The sequence below is a fragment of the Micropterus dolomieu genome, linkage group LG06, assembly GCF_021292245.1.
Source record: "Micropterus dolomieu isolate WLL.071019.BEF.003 ecotype Adirondacks linkage group LG06, ASM2129224v1, whole genome shotgun sequence".
NCBI lineage: Eukaryota > Metazoa > Chordata > Actinopteri > Centrarchiformes > Centrarchidae > Micropterus > Micropterus dolomieu.
In genome coordinates this window covers 21,881,976-21,894,999 of record NC_060155.1, presented here as the reverse complement: position 1 = coordinate 21,894,999, position 13,024 = coordinate 21,881,976, and the positions used below count along the sequence as shown (strand labels likewise).

The window sequence follows — 13,024 nt, the reverse complement described above, 5'->3', positions numbered from 1 at the left end:
ATGGTAAATGGTCTGTACTTGGATAGGCTACCCATAAAACCACAATTTGTCATTTTTACATTTTGTTTTCTATATGGACAAGATATATAAAGGTTAATTAAGGAACTTTAGAGGTGCTAGTAGGGTGATCTTTTAAACTTTGGACAGAGACAGGCTAGCTGGTTCTGGTTCCAGGCTTTATGCTAAAGCAAGTTAACCGTGAGTGATATCAATCAATTGTCCAGTTTTTCTCTTGGGAAGAAATAAAATAAGCACATTTCCCAAAATGTCAAACTATTCTTTTAGGTATAAATCTAATCCTAGTGTATGCACATATTAGCATAGATAACTCTTCTGGCTTTTGTGCTAAACTAAGCTAATTTGCTGCTGGCTGTAGCTTGATGTTTACAGTACAGAAAGGAGAGTGATCTTCTCATCTAACTCAGAAAAAAGAGGGAAAAATGTCTATTCCTAAGTCTATTCCTTTAAAATAAAAAATAACACATACATGTACGACTATGAATGAAAGGATTACACTCAGGAAACAGAAGTTTGATGTTTATGATGTGACAAATTTAAGGTATAAAGGTTTTCATTGTGCTTTGTTGGACAGTCAAACAAAAAGAATAGACAGTGTAGTTTAGGTTGTGAGCCAGACTTGAATTGATGACATGCCCTCACCTAGTCATCCACAGAAATGTGTCACCACTTGAAACGAGATGTCTCAGCGTATTATTCATCTGTCTCCTCACAACTTTTTCGTGCCAACACAAAGTACACACAGCCCTGCACATTTGAGATAACTCTTATTGTTAAACGCAAGTATGCTTGATAATTAAAGTCGGGAAAACATCCCTTGGCATCCGTTAAGTAGTATAGTGTCTGTTTGAATTAGTCACAAAAACATTTCATCTGCATGACTCATGCCCACAAGATACATTTGAAACAAAAAAAATTAACAAGTCATGCACTAATTATGACTTGGTTAATAGTATAAATCAATGGGACATGAAAGAAGTTCCTTTGAATCTGAATGAACAAGACTGTCTCTTGATGTGACCTTAAATGTTCTTCATTTATTGACTGTTAGTTGTGTAACATTGTTCTGCCAAGTATTGTGACTCATTGGTTTCAGCTTTTATTGCTGTTTAATTTTAACATTATAATGCCGTTTTTATTAGATGCCACATTTTTTACATGTTCATAAAGATGTTTCCATGTCCAGCTGGGTTTGACCGTGTTTTGCTGCTTTATAAAAGTTTGTTAAAGAGATGGGTGTGAGGGTCATTGTGGTCAATAAGAAAAACAACACAATATGAGAGTCTATTTTGGGTTCAGAGACCAGAGACTTTTGGATGCAGTGCTGTTCAAAGCAAAGCAAACCCACCACTTCAAAACCCCCGGCTCCCCTTTCCTCTGGGATAGTTTCCCCAAAAGGATGCCGCTTTCCTTCCATACCGGTGATTACAGAGTGCAGGCACCCATGACTTTGTCAATGAAAGATATTTTTCGAAAACATACCATTCAAGCACTTTAGTGTGGAAAGAATGTAAATTTTTCTGTTTTTAAAAAGGACAGGGGGGATAACTTGGAAATTTGGATTGAATCCATCCCAGTTCATCCCCTCCTCTCCCTCCTCCCTCCTCTCTTTTTCTTTCTCCATCCTGTCTGGTTTTTGGCAATGTGTTTCTCGTTGCCTAGAACTCTCAACGCTTGGTCGGCATATTTTTCGTGCTCGAAAACCACTCAAAACAGGACGTAATTCTTTTTTTCCCCCTCCGTAAAATGCTTGTTTTTCCAAGTCATACTGAAATTTAATCAACAGCCAAATGACAAAAACATATAACAGCAATTTCCATACGTGCAAGCACACTTTAAGAATGATTGTCATATATACAGTGGAGGATATTAGTTCTATTTTCTGTAGGATTATTTCCTGTTCCATCAGGACACCTGGCCCTTTTCACTGTTATGATAAGTTAATTGTACACATAAATTATCGTTTCTGTTCATCTGCACTTGGGCAAAGTAGTTGAACATATAGTTTAAAGGTAATCTTAAGTGTATGGAGAAAAATTAAAATCTGTACTGTTTGTTTTGTGTAGTCAAGTGTACATAAAACATGTATTTAAATCACCTTCCTTTCTCCACCTCCTTAAGGTGTTGGTCTTTTCAGATGTGCAAGTGGTGCAGAGTCTGAATAAATTTGTACAGGTTTTAACAAAATGTATTTTCCAGCTCCCAGCAACTATAGCACAAGTTAAATACCATATATGAATGTTTCCCCCACACGTTTATCTTGGCGAGGTAGGAAGAGCTGCATTTAGATCCTGTGACTCTAAAGCTTATGAATGAAATCAATACCAGTGAAGTTAGGATGTGGCGCCTCCTCTCCATGAAGTGACCTAGTAATGAGGAAAACACTGTGGTCTCTTAATCAGACAGACAATTATTCTTAATTTAGCTTCACCATCATATGTATTTGTGTCTGTATGGCTTACTATAAATAGTAATATCCCCTATATCTCTCTGTGTGCATCTAACATGATACAAAGTGAACAATGTTCACGCAGAGTCCATGTCTGTTATGGGAGGCAGTTCAAGTCACTATTGATGGTTTTTAATCTCCATTGGTGTCATTCTTTTATCTAGAATCAACCAGTTTCTGATGACATGCATAGTCACAATATAGAATGAGATTCAAGTTTGCCCTGGTGTTTGTAGCTACCCCTGGACCAGCCCAGCTTACAGTAGCTCCTCAGTCTATGGGCCTGATCATCATACGGACCGACTTCATGGAGTAGAAGCCTCCGCCATAGTCGGCCCAGAAGATACCATCCTGGAATTTGCTCCGGTAGACGCCTCCGGTGTACCAGACACCGTTAAGATTGGCTTGGCCACAAGCGTTGTACCACCAGCCTCCTTTATGGAAATGGGCACAGTTACCTGTTGTGGGAAAGGGGTGATGATTAGTTCTGTGAGGAAGTGTATTTTTTATAGTTTTGCAGCCTTGCCTTCAAGTGTCTGGCACAAAGTCATACACATTTTTGGAGAAAGTGGTAAGTTGCTGAATTTCACAGTGTTTGCAAGCCAAGAGCTACTGACATGCTCACAGCGATACACAGAAAATCATCCCAATCTATTGTCAATGGGATGCAAGGGAATTGCTTCATAAGGCATTGTGGGATTCTAGTCAACATGGAACTGATGCTCGTTCAATTGGTCTTCACTTGATGGTCAATCTAATATGCACTAGTTCGAGAAAACCCCATTTCAAGAATGTGTTATATTTCTTTATTAGACTACCTTAAATAAAATTACCTACCTTAAATAAATATAAAATTTAACTTTACTGTATATCACTTTTGCTATAGAGGATGTGAAAACTTTAAAGCTTTATATCTCAAAAACAGGTAGAACCCTATAATTCTGAGGTCTCAATATTTTAAAAGATGCTTTGAATTTCAATAAAATATCATGATACACTTATACAGGACTATATGCTACACGAGCACATGTTCATCTACCTGAGAAGGCATCCTTATCTCGATCCAGGGTAGTGAACTGTTTGCCGTTGTGACTGCTCAGGGAGTCCCCAGCGTTGCCCTGGTAGGTGCCCAAGCGCAGGCGGAAACCCTCGCTCTCAGGCTCTAGATGGAAGCTGCTGTACTGAGCGTAGACCTTTTTGTTCATCCAGTCCTCCAGCTCCACCAGCAGCTTGTAGTCCCCCTGCCTCCCCAGGTTGTAGATGCCTTCCAGACCAAGCCAATGTTCTCCATCTATGTTGCCAAAGCCGCTCTGAGTCAAAAGAAGATTAAAAGGAACTTTAGAGAAAGATTACAGATAATAATGGGCATTGTTTTTTATGTGGTAGCCAGAGGAGTTTAGAAACATGAGAATTGTTTAGGAACATAAAACCTCGTTGTGGATGAGGCTGCAGGATTGTAACAGAACAAACGAGAATTTTCTTTTTGATGACGTTTTGGTCATGGTTCTGTAGTTAAGACAAACTACAAAACTTCAAAAGAAGAAAGAATTGTGGCAAAACAATGCCACCCTATCTTTGAAGTTCCTAAGAAAGACATGTTGTAGAGTTTAAGCAAGAAAACAAGCATGCATCTACAGAATGCTGGTTCATCACTCAAACCCTGCAGATCTCTTGGATCACGGCTAATAGCGAAACTGGCCACTTGTGTTGAATAACCGCGAGCAATCTACGTCTGGCCATGTGCCTCCAGAACACTTCACTTGGTAGAGGAGTTTGAGGTCTGTGATTGTGGATTGGCTGGGTGAGCCAGCAGATGATGAATGATGTAGGGTTTCAGTTCGGGGCCTCCTCTCTGGTGCTGTGTGTGTGTACATGTGGTGGCTTTGTGGGAGAGCGCAGAGGCAAATCAATGTTGAAGAGAGCAATTTAGCTTCCAGTAAGACATGCACAAACCTGGCCGGGCAGAATGGAACACTGGATCACCGAGGCTGCCAGCAGCGATGTACGCTATCGCATTCTCACACACCATATTAGCTCCCCTCTCTTTGATGAGGGGGGCTATATGGTGTGGTGTAGTAAGCCAACCAGCCATTCATCCAGGAAGGCAGCATAGTAGAAGCGGTTTTGGAAAGAAGCGCCTGCGGATTGAGCTGTGGAACATACCTTCCTAGTGGGCCATCTAATGTTTCATAATAGGAATCTCAAACCAAATGACCTTGGATGAATAGTGCTGCTGACAGGGCATTATATTTTACAGTAAGTGAAAACACAAGGATTCTGGCCCAGGAAATACTCCCAAAGACCCCATGATGGTTTCTCTAGATGGGTCATATAACGGCACCCCTGCAGTGTCTGGATGAATATTCTTGTTGGCTCAAGGGAGGAGAGAGAAAAATAAGACAGACATGGCAGGGGAAGTGTCATTGTCATCACCTTGTAGTTATCCCAGTTCCTAAAGAAGTTCACGGATCCGTCTCTCCTGCTCTGGATCACGGTCCAGCCCCCGTTGTCTATATCCTGTTCACACCAGGCCTGCACTGGCCTCTCTGCTTCGTCTGGTTTGATCAGGTACATGCCGCTGATGCTATGGCCAGCTTCCTGCGCCTCGAGACAGTCTCTAAACGGGCCTGAAGGAAAGATCAATAAGAGAGGGAGGGTGGTGGTAATAAAGACAGGAATAAGCTGGAAATGAGACAAAGTGTGTAACAAAGTGTGTAACGCTTAATAAGTAACATTATCAAATGTGTTTTTTAAGAATAATTACACCAACCTTCATCCCCATCTAGGCTTGTTAGCTTTTAGCAGAACTACTTTATCTGGTGTTACTCCTCCTCCATTATGATAAGATTTAGTGCCTTTTTTATGTGGTATAACAATCTCAATTACAAAAATGTTGTTGCATTACAATTGATTATACAGTTACAGAAAACAGGTCATAGAAAGTTGGGAAATTAACTTTAGCTATGGCTAGCTGTGACTGCCCTCAGGCTAGCCTAGCTAGGGTGCAGTCACTGCTGTTTGGTTTTTACCTCAATAATTACACATTTTCATGATATAAAAAAGGTTTTTGGTTAAACATGCTCTGTAAAAAAGACTAGTCTTAACTCAGTTTTGAATGCGTATGTAGTCACTAAATGTGGTAATATAAAACACATTTATCCAGGTCCGCAAAGATGTTTACTATGTACTCCCACAACAGCAGAGGAAAATGAGGCAAATTAAGTTACTTTAATTAGAAATTACTTGCATTCATTTGAGGTCAAGAGACTAACATCTGCCTTTTCTCAAGGTAATTCAACATTCTCATTACGAGATTTTTAATTAATTGCACATGTAGCAGTGAGTTTATTTTAAGGTTGAGTAACCCTCTCCTGGCTATTAATATAATAATAATAATAATAATGTAAAGGTATAGCCCATTCACTTCATAAAGTATACCAGAAGTGCCTCTAGTTTGTGGTTTGCAGGAGTCTATCAGGCCAGCCTGGGTTTTGTCTACGTCTCACATGCAATGGAACAGTCTTGTAAAGGATCGTTTACATACACAGCTGCACTGAAATCCTACACACTTTATTATTCTTGGGTGAGGGCAACCTAATGTGTCAGGAATTTCTGTTGATGAGCGACATCGCATTGGTTAGGTCTTTCTTTGCTTTGCTTTAAGTCCCCTGCCTCCACTGAGACGTTACAACATTTTAATTTCCATCCTGGTTTGTGTTCTTTCTGTTGAACGGGGAGCAGAGTTCCAGCTGAATTTGCAAAACTTTAACCTTTGAAATGAGGGCACTGGTCCAGCTGTATTCAAAAGTCAGTGATTATTATTTTGTTATGGTTGGCCTGCAAAATCATGACTACTATACATTTTACTATGACTGTTTTGGATTGTCATGACTGAATCAATTAATAAATGAATGAAAAGATGGATGAATGGATGGATGGATGGATGGATCACTCACTAATTAATTCTCTCACTCACCTTCAGCACTGAAGTTTCTCTGTGGAGGTTTCTGAACTTCCAGGGTGCCACTTGTGGGTGACGGCCCAGAGCGAGAGCCTCTTTCTCTTGCAAACCCTCGGGTGTTGTCCCTTTGGATCTCATTGGTGAAACGTGGCACATTAACAGGAATGTTCTCAGGCACCACCTGCACAAGTGGAGGTCCCAGAGGTGACTGCTCATGCCTGCGGCTGTACACCTGCATACAACGTTCCTCCAGTGCCCCAATCAGCACTGACTGGTTGTTCACTACTGCAGACAGAGCTGCGTATTTGGCCTCCAGTTCCCTGTACCTGGAGGTCAAGCGCAGTGACTCTGAGGTGGCATTGAGGATGCGTGTCTCCAGCTGTGCCAGCTCCAGTGAGTTGTCCCTCTTCCTGATGATCTCATGCAGAAGCTGCATGTAGAGCTGGGTCACTCTGGAGTTCATGTTCCTGCTCTCTTTCCTCAACAGCTTCATCTCATTCACCAAATTGCCGTCCACATCCACCACAAGCTTCAAAGTCTCCACCTCTCGACGCTGCTTTGACAGGAGGTCACGCACCGCAGCTACATCCAGACGTGTCACTCGGTCCTTGTCAGTTGAATAACCGCGGGCGGCACAGATGGGTCCTGTTATCTTCTGCTCAGGGACCAGGAAGGTGTAGGAGCACTTCTTGCCTTCTCCGGTGGCCTCTGGAGCCCTTCGTATCCGGGAGAAGATTGGGTTCTTGGTGAGGGCTTGGCTGTTGCTCCAGAAAGACAGACCAAGCAGAATAAATAGGCTCCATGTTCCGGGTCCCATGGTTCCTCCACTCTTTATCACCAAACAAGCTAAAGATCTATAAAAAGGAATGAGAAGTATAGACCGACCATTTTATTTAAAGCAAAGGTTGGTGTTATACTATATTATATGTATTGTCAATAAATCCCATAAAAAGACCAAAAACAATAATATATTACTCCATCCGGTGAAGGTTAAAGTCAAGGGCAACTGGACACCAAGTCCAGTTGCCCTTGACTTTAACCTTCATTGGATAACTATGACCTGGATGACTGAGAATCTTCACAGACATATATTACTCCATCTCTCACAGCTTTTCAAATTCCCTACCCTGCCTTTAGTGGTTCAATGGTTCCTACCGAAGATCTTTTAAATTAAATGGCTTTAGGGTTGGCACTGTCACTCTGTGGGGCAGTTGGTACACTACTTGGTACAGAGTAAAATATCTCAACAACAACTGGAAGGAATGCCATGACTTTCATGGTTCCCAGGGGATGACTGCTAATCACTCCGGTGATCCCTCACTTTTCATATGGCTCCATCATCAGGTCAGCATTTTAATTTGTCCAAAATTTTTGTTTATAACTAAATACTTGCACAACTAATGATATTCAGCCCGGGTGTACTTTGTGTTTTGTATTAATTAACAAATGTTACCATGCAAAACTATGATTATGGACATGGCAAACGTCAGCATGTTGCCATTGGGAGCATGTTAGCATGCTGATGCTAGTATTGGGCTCAAAGCACTGCAGTCCAGCCTCACAGTCACTAGCATGGCCGCACACTCTTAGTATAGTTAAATTAAGCACAGTAATTTCCTGAAACAGCTGGGCACTGTAATCTTTAGCAAAAGTTACTTAAAGAGAAGTAAGTTATGCATTTGTTGAGGACTATTTTCAACCACAGATTACTATTACTATTAATTTGGTGGGTTAGGGGAATTGACAGCCCACGAATGGATTTTTCTCAAAATAAACTACAGTGCCCAAGGTCATCATAACAAAGGAAGATGTCACCCAGCGCAATAGTATGGCTCAATGTTGGGTTTTTATTAGTTTTTGTATGGTGAAGGTCTATTTTATGGCTCAGACGATTATGCCATATCAAGCTTTGGCTACACAGACAGTACTTGTCAGAAGGATTAATTCATTGTTGGCTGTGGTCTTTTCATTGGCCTTGTTGACAATAAGAAAATATTGAATATTACCCCACTGAGTCTTTAATTTGGTCCAAGTCTCTATAAAGAAGTTTCATTTTGTACTTCTTATTCAATTTCCTACCAGATGTTTTCTTTTCTACTCTAATCCAATATAACCACTGTGCTTGAACATTTTAAGCAGTAATGGAGCTTTTGCTGGTATGATACAGGAGAAAGCTTCTAGTCAAGACTCAACACAAGAGTCTTGCTTTATTATGAAGTAAGTGAGCATGAAAATGGAAACTGTGAAAACTAGCAGACTGTGGCAAAGACACAGCTGGTTTGACACATCAAGTACTGCAGACAGTTCTGCCCTTGGCAAGATGTGTCTTCTGGTACTCTTCTGGTGGAGTAAGAGCAGTGCCACCCACCCACCACAAATCTATTATCCTAGCTTATGTTTTCAATGCATTCCCTCATGGGTTCTCCTTCATTACGGCCCTTACCACATCTGTATCATGTGTCTGGGTGTGTGCAAGTACTGGGATCTGTTTTTCATATTTCTGTAGATCTCCTGGCTCAGACCTTCCGTGCACCTCCACAATAGCTTTTAAGCGTACCTGCACTGGCTCGTGTGGAGAGTTAACTTCTGAATCTGACAAAAGCATGAAATAGTTGGCAGAAAATCTGTTTAATGTGGCCATGGATGAAAGTGAATCACTGAGGTGTTAGATGGTGCATATTAGTTATGAGCAAAAGCAGGTGGTTATCATTAGGCCTCACTGACTCATTTTAACTTCTGCCTTTTCTGCCTGGCTGGTACAAACAGATACATTTGAATTTGGTGAGGAATAAAAGAAACTGATGTGTTTGAGAGGCAGCAGGGAGCAGGAATCCCTGATTTGTGAGTAATGTTTTCTGGAGTCTATTTTTGGAAGGGAAGCTTATGTTTTGATCTTATTGGTTTTGACAGCACAACGAATGGAGCAGGGGTAGGTGAGGTTCAAAAATGAATGCTAAGTGAAAGAACCCTCCTTCCATATTCAATAGCGAGGCTTGGATCTGGAAGTGGGGCTAATGGTGTGCCAAGTTCAGGCTTTTTTCAGATTTTGGCACTCGGGCCAAATCCAACCAGAAGGCAGTCTGGTGGATATGGCCAAGGAGGGTAAGTAACCTTCATCCAACACTTTAGACAGCCACACAGTATGACCCACTTCATATCAGCGCTCATCAAAACAACTCTGCAGAGGATTTTAACAGATGCCAAAGGAGCTGAATGCTAAATGAGTCCAAGACACAGACAGCAGAATCTTTGAATCATTTCTGTGGTCTCCTCTTGATGTTTAGTTGCAGTGAAGAGTCTTAACCACAGTTAATGGGACAGATCCCAGAGCATTACCTAAGCTCAAACTGCTGCTGTAGCAGAATAGTGCCCTTTTATCATTGTCAAAGGAAAAAAACATGCTTGTCTCAAGGGAAATATATGATATCAAGTGTTTGTGTTTTCATGAAGCACAATGGCTTATTGACAGAAAGAAAGTGTCTTAGCCAACATTAATTTTTAATAAATTGCTTAAAAGTTCAGCAGCACAAGAAAACGCCCAAAGCCTGTATTTTAGCTTTAACATAGGAACAAGCTGCAGTTTGTTTTGTCATAGATTATAACTCATTTGAGGGCAAAGGAAAAGGCACTTTAAGGGAAACGGGCCATATGTCAGAGCTCAGAAACACCTTGGCACTGTCAGGCAGTTATTATTACCAGAGAGGACTTTTTCCTGTCTTTCCGTAATCACAGGTCATCCCCTTCAATAGCTCGGTCTCAGCAATTGGCCCGTCTGCAAGTCTCCAGCCCCACAATATGAATCTCACAGGCTCTGGCCTGACAGAAGTGACAGTGTTTACACAGAGGCTCCTCAGCCAGGGCTGTGAATCTCATCTGCCAGTTATTACCACCAGGTTTCTCTCTGTCGTTCACACCCTGCTGGTCTTCATCAAGTCAACCGCAGCAGCCATGTTTTTTTGTTGACTTATTAAACGGGTATTTTCTCCTCTCCTCGCTCAGAGCCAGACCTGACCAGATCCAGCCACCTCATCTATATTAATGCAGTCCTTTCAACCAGACAGGTCAAACTTTGCGGTGGCTGGTTTTTCCCAGCTCAGAGCAACATGAGGACCCTGCCAATCGGCCCACTGACTCTAAGTGGTGCCACTGAGCTCTAACTGTCTAATGGTAAGCTCCCCAATTAAAAGATTTTCTTTGACATTTAAACCATTAGAAAGCTTATCCCTGGGAATACCGCCTTTGCGTGCCCCTAATTGCTCTCCAACTTTATTTCAACACACAACATGAATATATTACAAATCAGAAATTCCCATTTTTCCAGGCAAACTTTGTTGTGGCTTTAGCTCTGGGCAAGCAGATTGTGCTAATTTGCCCACAGTTATTATGATGGTGCCACTGCTTAGGTCTGTCTGCTGAGATGATGCATGAGCTTTGTACATGGTGAATATGATTGTGGGTTTATACTATGTGTACATTTCAAATATTACATATTAAACAAATATTAACTACTTTAAAATGTTCAAATGGTTTTTCCATAGCAATTTATGAAGAGTCACAGATGTCTGGAGGACCCCACTGTCATCTAAAATGTTGATCTGACTGTATTGTTCTATATTACATTTACTTTAATCAGTAAATTGCATTTTATTATTCATAGTGATGACTGAAAATGTATACTTTCCGAATCATAAAAAAAGATTTTATATACAAATAAATAACCTGATCATAGAAATGAGAAAATAAATATCTTACCTGTGTCAGGGAGTCAGTGGTCCAGGAGGTGCAGGTAAGACCCAGCTTGGTGTCTCAGTCGTGTTTCCTATCCAGGTTTATGCTCTCCATTCTCCTCCTCTCACTCTCAGTCACCCTCTGTCTTTGCTCTCATTGAGAATGAAGGCCTGCACACAGCTATGGCAAAGGAAACACTGTCCACTAGGAGAACAGTAGAGGGTGCATTTACAGAAAGAGGGAGGCTGATGGTGTGATTTTCTATGTAGTTTGAGCAGGGGGAAGGCTTGGCCCTGCCTTCCTCCTCTAAAGTTTAGGAAGAAAAGAAAGACTCCTCCTAATATAAGGTTTCACCACTAATGAAAAACTAAGCGGTGAATCAGGTTGGCTGGGAGTCAACAAGAGTGGTGAAGACACTCAAAATTAGTCTAGCTGTCATGAAGGCCTTGTTTACAACATTATGTTGTCTCCCACACGCTATTTATCTTGTAAAAGTTGATGACATCGACATAAACTCTCTTTTTTTCTTTCACACACACACACACACACACACACACACACACACACACACACACACACATCTATCAGCTTGATTCATTTTACTTCTATTTCTCATACTCTACTTACTCCTCCTCACAAAGCTGTTTCCTATCAGCTCTAACCTAATGACTGGGTAATTCTGTCGATCCAGTAGCTTTTGCACAAGTATGTTTTGGATGTGAGTGTTTCTCTTGTGTTTGCTCCGTATTTGGGATGTGTGTGTCTCTTGCAGCAATCCTAAGAGTTATTGGCAGCTGTGTTTATTTGGTTATGAGGACAATCTGCAGAGGGCTTTGCAGACAAAAAGAACGCCCCTCAGCTAAATGTTTTGGATTGAGGAGGAAGGACAGGCTTTGATGCATGGGGATTCTCTGTGTGGGGAGACATACTTAAGCATGGGGGAGGACAGATTTTCTTATGAGCAATCAAGGCAGGACATTCATAATGTAGCAGCGTGTGTGTGGGTGCTTGCATGTGATCTGTACATGTATGAGAACATATGTTTGTGTATTTGTGATCAAGAGCCTGTCTCCTAAATGGTTGGTTGTGTATAATAGAGGTTGTCCAATTTAAACAAATTATATATAGAAGAAAATATGTTTGGAGGTACTGAAAGAAACTAAGAAACACATTTTGTGCTAATTCAATCCATGCCTGGAAAATCTTTATCTGTATTTGCACCACATTTAATAAGCTCCACTCTTGTATAGCCTAGATCAGTGTTTCCCAACCTGGGGGTGAGCCCACCTAAAGGATCCCAAGATAAATCTGATTGAGACTTTATTTTAACAATTTGATGTTTCATTTTCTAAATTCTGATAAATGTGTTGTAAAGGTGTTTTTCTTGTGGGATACATTCACTTCTTTAACCAGCTAAAAATTAAACAATTTGAACAGGAAAAAACATTTTAACTGCTTATAATTCATGCAAGGATAATGGACAAGTGTGTCTATTTTTAAACCTTTATTTAAACTGGACTTTTCCATGCTTCATTTGTGCCCTAATGATGATGATCATAATACTTTATTGCAAAACAAGTCTGATTTTGTTGTTGCATCACAGCAGCAGCATTTGCAACCTCACATTATGTGTTTGGTAACAAATTACATGTAGCTGTAATCTGTTATGGAGAAAAAAATGTGTAATTAAATAACAGTTACTTGTGAAAATGTCCATGATTACATTGGCTACTTTCTGTAAAAAACTAGGCTCTATAATATTAATTTTGTTGCTTTGCATGTTTTTTATGTGCAGAATGTCTTCCTTTGCCATTTCCAGCCATAGCTATTTAGTAAAGTTTGATGCTGATCTGATGCGTTTGATTGGT

General features: G+C 40.7%; 1 protein-coding gene across 1 annotated transcript; it reads right to left on the bottom strand.

Annotated features, from left to right (window-relative positions):
- Nucleotides 1-521: 521 nt before the first annotated feature.
- On the bottom strand, nt 522-11,445 carry LOC123972607 (angiopoietin-related protein 1-like). The gene is made up of 5 exons (XM_046052150.1): nt 11,181-11,445; nt 6,444-7,282; nt 4,901-5,094; nt 3,507-3,777; nt 522-2,925 (listed from the first exon to the last, which is right to left on the bottom strand). The coding sequence occupies exons 2-5, from the start codon at nt 7,243-7,245 to the stop codon at nt 2,738-2,740; spliced, it is 1,455 nt and encodes a 484-aa protein (XP_045908106.1). The 5' UTR covers nt 7,246-7,282; nt 11,181-11,445; the 3' UTR covers nt 522-2,737.
- Between the last annotated feature and the right edge of the window lie 1,579 nt (nt 11,446-13,024).

Bases quoted from the DNA above. Each gene is read 5' to 3' on its own strand.
- LOC123972607 (XM_046052150.1), bottom strand. From the start codon at position 7,245: ATGGGACCCGGAACATGGAGCCTATTTATTCTGCTTGGTCTGTCTTTC. The intron at 3,778-4,900 runs GTGATGACAATG...CTTTTGACTCAG, and splicing joins GGAACTGGGATAACTACAAG to AGCGGCTTTGGCAACATAGA. The intron at 2,926-3,506 runs GTAGATGAACAT...TTCCCACAACAG, and splicing joins AGATAAGGATGCCTTCTCAG to GTAACTGTGCCCATTTCCAT.